The 7,654-nt window shown below is 55.6% G+C and overlaps 1 protein-coding gene across 2 annotated transcripts in view; it reads left to right on the top strand.

Moving 5' to 3' along the window:
• The window catches only part of Dhrsx (dehydrogenase/reductase X-linked), a 58,505-nt gene that overhangs the window by 34,145 nt on the left and 16,706 nt on the right, over nt 1–7,654 (top strand). For both annotated transcript variants that reach the window (XM_033760563.1, XM_019204820.2), the window contains exon 2: nt 4,989–5,090. In XM_033760563.1, the coding sequence (XP_033616454.1) occupies nt 5,018–5,090 (73 nt within the window). In that variant the 5' untranslated portion in view covers nt 4,989–5,017. The remainder of the gene's footprint in view (nt 1–4,988; nt 5,091–7,654) is intronic.

Here is a 7,654-nt window from a genome sequence, read left to right as displayed (position 1 = left end):
GCTGCCCCAGGGGTCTCGGGGGGTTCAGTCCGTGGTCGGCTGCCCCAGGGGTCTCGGGGGTCTCAGTCCGTGGTCGGCTGCCCCAGGGGTCTCGGGGGGCTCAGTCCGTGGTCGGCTGCCCCAGGGGTCCCAGGGGTTCAGTCCCCGAGGTCACATCCCCATGTCCCCCCCACACACACCTGGAAGTGTGCTTTACTAATCCCCCTGATGCCACCCTGCGAGTGCCACAGAACTAGCCCAGGTCCAACGTGACCCGACGTGACGAGGTGACCAGAGCGTTAGGTCCTTGGCTGTGGACAGCAACGCGCTGCTTAGCGTGATGTGTGCTGAGCGACACCCCTTGGGACAGACTAACCTTTCCCTGTGGTGTGCGTCTCAGCTGCCAGGGAGAAGGACAGCAGGGCGCCAGTGCAGGGGCTTCCCTTCCCGTAACGGCGCTCCCGTGTTGATTATTTCTGTCGCTGTGCTGGGTCCGAAATACAGGGAGGGGCTGAGCCTCTGGGTTGCCCGCGGTGCTTGGCAACGTGTCTTTTCCCGAATAAGTTTTCGTAAAAGAAGTGTACGCCGTCCACGTAACTCCTTTGTACCTGTGTCAGATGCCTCGCTGGAGCACGCCCGGGCGTCGAGCGCTGCCGGACGGGACGTCGTGAGACACAGACGGGCCGGGACGACGCTCACCTGTGGGCGAATGTGTCTCTCTCTGTGGCACGCACGTGGCTTCCTCTCGTGGCTTCTGTGTTTGTCTCTCACTGTCTCCTCCAGAGATACACATCGGAGTCGCCCCTTCCTGCCGGGCAGTGTCTCACCCTCCTCCACCCACGGCCCGCCGTCCCCTGGCCGCGCCATCCCCACAGGTGGCTCCTGACTCGCAGAGAGAGAGGACGTGGACCCCGCGGGTCTCGGGCACCTGCTCAGGGCCCACCTGCGCTGCAGGGACAGTTTGTCGTCAGGGCCATGGTCAGCAGACCCCCCTCTGCACCAAACTCTCCCTCTGCTCTTTCGGGGTCCCCGGGGGTCCTGCAGTGTTGTGCTCGCTCGAGACCCGCAGTGTCCCCCAAACGCAGGAAACTTACTCGGATCCCGCCGCCCTTTCGTGGCGGAAAACGTCTCGAGCTGACTGCGCCCGGGCGACCTGCAGTTGTTTTGCTCCCGGTGCACCGTCGCTCTTCTCGTTTATTCTGATAAAAGATCACTGGCCGCTTTCTCGTGGGCCTGAATGCGTAGATGTTCTTGGTCGACAGAGGGTTTTTTTGTTGTTGTTTTTCGTTTTTGCCCTGTTTTCTTCTAACATCATTTTGGGTTTTTTGCACAACTTTGTACCAGAATAAAGCAAACTTTCGTTTTTGTTATTTAAATTTTATTTTCACGTATTAAATTATTTTTAAAATGTACACAGTCACTGCAGGCTGGAGAAAACGACAAAGTTCAACCACCGCGCACCTCTCTGTGTTTTGAACGGACCGTTATTAGCCGGATCGTTCCGTTTGTTCTTTGAAAATCTGAAAGAATTTGGTATAATACCACCAGTGCTATGTTCACCTTCCCGGGTATGTGTGCGTGGTATTGGAAGTGGAACCCAGGGTCTTCACGGTGAACTACACCCTTGGCCCTTTTTATTTTTAATTTGAGACAGGGCCTTCCTCAGCTTCTGAACTGCCCAGGCTGGGGTGAGACTCACAACCCTCCTGTCTCAGCCTCCCGAAAGGCCGGGTCGACAGACGTGGGCCACTGCGCCCGGCCGGAATGAGCTTTTCAAACAGTCTGTGTTCAGGGTCTACGTAGCAAGGTCTTCTTCTGTGTTTCTCTTTCTTCTGTGCGTTCTGATTGCTGCCTTCAGACGGAGGAGGCTGCCCATGTTCAACTCTAAACGATGGCAACTGTGCGTCAATGAAAAAGCTAGAAATATTTTTAGAAAACCAGTTTGGGCTTTTTGGCGGCTCCAGAATTCAGAGCTGACGGTCGGCTCTCAGTAACCAGTGTGCAGGGTGGGCATCAGGAAGGAAGGAGGGGCCGGACGTGGTGGTGCGCACCCATAATCTGCCCTAGCGCTCTAGGAGGCTAGCGCTCTAGGAGGCTGAGGCAGGAGAGCGGCAGGTTCACGCCCAGCCTGGGTGACTTAGCCAGACCATTTCTCAAACTGAAAAATAAAAAGGACTGGGGGTGCGGCTCTGTGCAAAGACCCGGCGGTCAGTGTCCAGCAATGCAGGAAAAAAAAAAAAAAGAAAAAGAGAAAGAAAAAATGGTGTGGGGTTCAAATCACATCTAACCGTTTGTAGCGGTCTCCTACAACCTCAGCTACTGCCCACCTGTCGCCTGGGATTTGGGGTTTTGTTCCGTGGACACCTGGTCGACCTTTGGGAGCTCGGCATGGCCCTCATCGGCGCCACCTTGTGGACCACGCTGGGAGGAACGCGCTCCGAGCAGGTCCAGGCCACAGTAGCCCTGCTGGACCCTCCTTCCCTTCCCCCCACAGAGCTTGCCCTGTGGACGCCGCTCCCGTGGGTGTCACCTGCGCGCTGTCGTCCGTCCCTTTCCTGCCAGCCACCCTGTTATGGGTGCAGCTCCTAAAACGATGGAGGAACTTGTTCCTGACAGAGCCGGTGGACGGAGAAGCAAAAAAACCCTCCACACGGCTCCTGCGACGCAGCCATCTCGGCACGGGGTGGTGCTGCTGAAACTTCCCCCTGCTTCTGACCGCTCTGCCTCTGGGAAACACAGGAGAAACATCCTGCAAGTCGCTGTGTCACAGAGGCGGGACTGAAGCTCCGGAGATCCTCCTGCCTCAGCCTTCTGAGGGCTGGGATCACAGGCGTGTGCCACCTTGCCTGGCCCTTCCAGTCTTTAAAGATCTAATAACATTGCGTTTCTGGAAGCTAAGCGTGTGGTTTCCCCAACACTGCCATCATCGTGTGCTGTGACAAGTGTGGCCCTGCATCCTGAGTGTGAACTCGAGGGGACTCAGGTGGCCCACATCGACCACGGCAAACTCTGAATGTGTCAGAGCCGAAGGGGCCGTCAGGGGTGGGGGTGAGCCGGGGAAGGGGTCACCGTGGTGACGTCGGAAACTCTTGTCTGTTCCTGCCCACCTCCGGTCTGGCTGTCCCTCTACTTTCCGGCCACCGTGATGTGAGGATCTCTCCTCTACCGCGCCCGGGCTGTGTCTGTTGTGCCGACAGTAGAAAAAAATTCCTGGAAAAGCGTACTTAAAAATCAAGCAGAACCAAAGTTTCCAGCATTGCTTAAAAAAAAACACATTAGATTCAGCAAACAGAAAATGGCTGTCAGTTTTGTTCTGCTTAGATTTTTAGACATATCTCTGTATTTCTGCATTGATCACATTGCAGACAGCTCCCCGCAGGGACCCTGTTCCTGGAGCTCACAGCGGAGCCTCAGCTGTGGAGCCGTCGTGGTTCCTGGAGGGAAACGCTCTCGACCTTGTCCAGTTTGCTCCTGTTTACCTGATGTGCAGTATTGTCTACGTTTTCACCGAAAACCTCTTTGACCATTTCCACGTTGTTACGAATCGCATTTCTCCATTTTCATTGGCGTAAAACATACGTTTTCTGTGTGCTGCTACGCTTCTGGTTTTACCGCCGTGTTTCCTCTGTCACACTGTGTGTTCTGTTTTTACCGCTGTGTGTCACGTTTTCGCCCCGGATATTTTCCTCCGTGACAAGACTGTGTAACTTTACAGAGAAAAACACGGTGAGGGCTGTCATGTTGATGTGGGAGGGTAACCTCGGTCACCTCGGCGTTCATGGTTTGGAAGCTTGGTCTTCAGTGTGAAAAGCAGAGTTAGCCAAGAGACCGGGACGTACTGGGGCTGGACTGCAGTGTCCCCCAAAAGTCCTGTGTGTTCGGAAGGTGCCTGGATCACGGGGTGCTGTCCTTGTCTGTGACTGTCTCGTCCCTCCTCCCTCTGTTTCCTGGCCTCCGGGATGTGAGCGTCTCTCCTCCTCCGTGCACCGTGACGGTCCCGCTTTGGCCCGCGACGGCCACGGACAGAACCCTCTGAAACCTTAATCCACAAAACCGCTGCTTTTTCAGAATTTGTAGACATCACTTATTTTGTTTCAATGATAGAAAAGTTGGCCAGTGGGGACCAGGAGACTCTTTGTGATATCCAAACATAATCAGTGTCTGTGTGTGTGTGTGTGTGTGTGTGCGTGCGTGCGTGCGTGCTTTCCACTGCGGCGTTAGAAAATGAAGAAGAGATTGCAGCCTTCTGGTTTATCACGGCTACTGGGGAACGGGCCATCCAGAATACTGAGTTTTAGGACAAAATGGCACGCGTGTCAAACGGACCTGTCTGTGCCTGTTTCCCTTCAGTACTAAGGAGCACGAAAATTCTTTCTCCGATACGGGTGAGTGCAGAATTATTTGCACCTTGTAATGATCAGCAGCGCAGCAAGTCTGGCAGAGGACAGAGACCAATGTCATAAGGCGGATGAGACTTACTGACAGGATCGTGTGGCCTGAAACGTTTGGTGGGCGCGTTACGCTCCTTCGGAAACCTGTGCCCCAAGAACCACACACATGTACACACACTCACACACACACACACACACACACCCTTTCTCATCTGCAAGATGTGTGACCTTCAGAAGAACAGTACCAGGTCTTTACGAATCGTGCCTTTTCCCCAGAAGGACACCCCGTACCCTGCGTTGGTCCGTTTGCTGTGCTAACCCAGCGCGCCCGGAGCCCTGTGACCGACCAGCCCCACGCACCCGACGTCTGCGTGAGTTCGGTGCTCACGGTTCCGGAACGGGAACTTCGGGGCCGCACGCCGGGCCCCCAGCACAGGGACGCCCCCACATTCTTTAAGGTGGCGTCCCGGTGAGGCGCCCCGAAGAGTCCTGGCCTCACTGTCCCCTCCCGATGTTTCTAACCCAGGGCCGTTTCCTGATGGGGTAGGTAGGACTCGGGCCGCTTCACGTGCGGGAGGGTGGCCCGTAACCCGGTTTTTCTTTTTTATCCTTTTCCAGTGGAATTTTTATACTGCGATCTGGCCTCCATGAGGTCCATCCGGCAGTTCGTGCAGAACTTCCAGAAAAAGAGGGTCCCCCTGCACGTCCTCGTCAACAACGGTGAGTTCCAGGGAAGGCCCTACAAGGTGGAGACCCACTGCCGCGGGACGGGCGTCCGTGTGGCTGCAACCGTGAGCTGTCCCCCTACGGGACTCTCCGCAAACCGGAGGGGCATCCTGGTGGGATCTGTTTCCCTTTTCTCCTTCGATCGTCACGTTTTTCTTTCCCTTTTTCCCGTTTCCTTCCTCCCTACCGCCCCTACTTCTTCTCCTGTGAGCGTCTTCTTCTGTTTCAAAACCTCTGCTGTACATTTCGGTCCTCGTTTACGCGTTGTTTCTCACACCAGAGAAACTACTCGGTATTTACACACACGTGTCCTGTTTGTTTCGCTGAAGAGGACGGACGGCCTCAGTGTGCATCCACTTAGCTATAAATGTCTCTGGTTTCTTATTCTTTATGGCTGAGTAGTACTCCATTTTATTAAAATTAAAAACCCACATCTAGGCAATCACCAGTTGGTGGGCACCTGGGCTGTCTCCAAGACTTCGCTGTTGTTGTTGGTTTGTTTGGTGGCGGGGATTGAGCTCAGATGCTTGCGCGTCTCGGGTCGCTGCAACGCCACTGAGCTACGTCCCGGCCTAGCTCTTGTTACCTTAATCTGTTTTTCTTTCTTTTCCTGTACCGTCAAGAGCATTAGCGGTCAGGGGAAAAAGAGTGGTCAGATACATAGATCTCTTCCCGGTCCACCTGTTCAATTTGAAATTCTTGCCGCGGACTTGGGAGGAAAGACAGGAGCCACGTGCGTGCGCGCGGCCTGGCCTCGAGGGTGTGTTTGTGTCTCTCCTTCTTCGTGCACGGCGCCCAGACTGCCACAGTCAGCGCCGTCTCCTTCGGGCGGAAAAATGGGGCAGAGTAGGGAGAAGGGTCTGGCTGGGGCCCTGTGCTGTTTTTCCTCAATTCGTCCGGCACCACAAGGGATCAGGAAGTGCATGTTTTTTCACACGATGATGACAGGGAAAACAAGGCTGCGCACTCTGTACATAAATGTATAAAACAGGATTTTATACCCCGTTAGGGACTTCTAGGTAGTCCTTTTTTGTTTGTTTGCTGGAGGCAGGGTCTCACTGTGGAGTCTAGTCTGTGCCTTCAGACTCGCTATGTGGCCCAGGTTGACCTCGAACTCACAGCGATCCTCCTGCCTCAGCCTCCCGAGGGCTGGGCTGACAGCTGTGCACCGCCACGGCCTACTCTGCTCCAACTTTTCGACCACGGAGATGCGGGAGAAGATTCCCAATGTCGAATCCGATGGTTTCCTCTAACGATCCTCGCTCTGCTCTGAAACTGGAGAGTTTTTGGAGAAGCCGATATGCAGCTCGCGCTCTGCGGCCTGGGTTTAGCTCTGCGGAGACGTGCGCGTCTCGGGGACGTGACTCGTCTTGTACGGAGCGGGGCTTGAGTGCTCGTTCCTGCTTTCTGTGTCCTTCCTGCCCTTCACGGGCAGGACAAACACAACAAGAGCCCTCACAGAAATCACACCCCACCAAAGCACACAGTGTACGAATAATTACTCTGTGAAACATCGCACCGGAGGAAATGCAGCCCGAGACGTGACAGAAGGGTCCTGCAAAATTCAGCAGAGATCGGACTCGGGGTGTCATCCGCATGGAGCTTTCCCGGCCCGTCCCCTGCGGCGTGCCGTTTCCAGCAAACACCATGGGAGCCCATCTGTAAGGGTCAGTGCCAAAAATAACACTTTGCTCCTCTCAGGTATTTTTTTTTTCTCTCTCTTTCTCTGTCTTTCAAGAGCTTGGCCAGGCTGTGGCTGCGCTTGGCTTCAGGGAGTTTCCTGGGGCTGCCGAGCACAGCACAGCTCAGGATTTTTCTTCTGGTCACTGTGGAGAGGAGTCCAGCCGTGGAAGAGGCCGGGGTAATGGTCACTTTGGGTCCTGTCAGATACGTCTGAACAGGGAGCCGTAGTGCTTCCTGGATTTGGGTCGGGTTCCGTCATTGATACAAAACACCCCAAACCGAGAAAGACATCGAGAGAGAGAGAGAGAGAGAGAGAGAGAGAGAGACTGAGTCGTGGTTCTCATGGTTGAAAGGGTTCAGTCCAGTGGTCTCCGGGCTTCTGTCCCTGGTCGGCCGCTCCAGGGGTCTTCGAGGGCCCGGTCCATGGTCCGGTGCTCCGAGGGCCCAGTTCACTGGTGTCTCACAGTCCCTCCCTCCACCTGGGGCTCACCGAAGGCCACTCGGAGTCCACCTCCCGCCAGTGCCCTCTGTGTCCAGTGTTTTCCTTGCTTCTGTACTCCCCGGGGCTGCGTCCGGTGCTGTGACCACAGAGGCGGTGACTGCGCCCTTGGGACGGGAACGGTGCTCTTTGCCCCAGAGCGGGCTGAAGGACAGGCTGGGCTGCAGCTGGGTGAAAAACCAGCGCCGAACAGAGGCGACGCGTTTGACGAGCTTTGCCGAGTTGAGGGGGACGAACTAAACGCAGGCCGCGCTCTTTGTTGCATGCTATGAACACCTCAAGTGCACACCCTCCTCCCGCCGTCCCGGCCGCGTCCTGCAGCGGCTCCGGCCTCCTCTCTCCCCAGGTCTTCACCGGCCCTGATCGCAAACCCGGT

The sequence above is a fragment of the Fukomys damarensis genome, unplaced genomic scaffold (assembly GCF_012274545.1).
Source record: "Fukomys damarensis isolate Sample0158 unplaced genomic scaffold, DMR_v1.0_HiC HiC_scaffold_39, whole genome shotgun sequence".
Lineage (NCBI taxonomy): Eukaryota > Metazoa > Chordata > Mammalia > Rodentia > Bathyergidae > Fukomys > Fukomys damarensis.
This window is presented reverse-complemented; position numbering and strand designations above follow the sequence as displayed.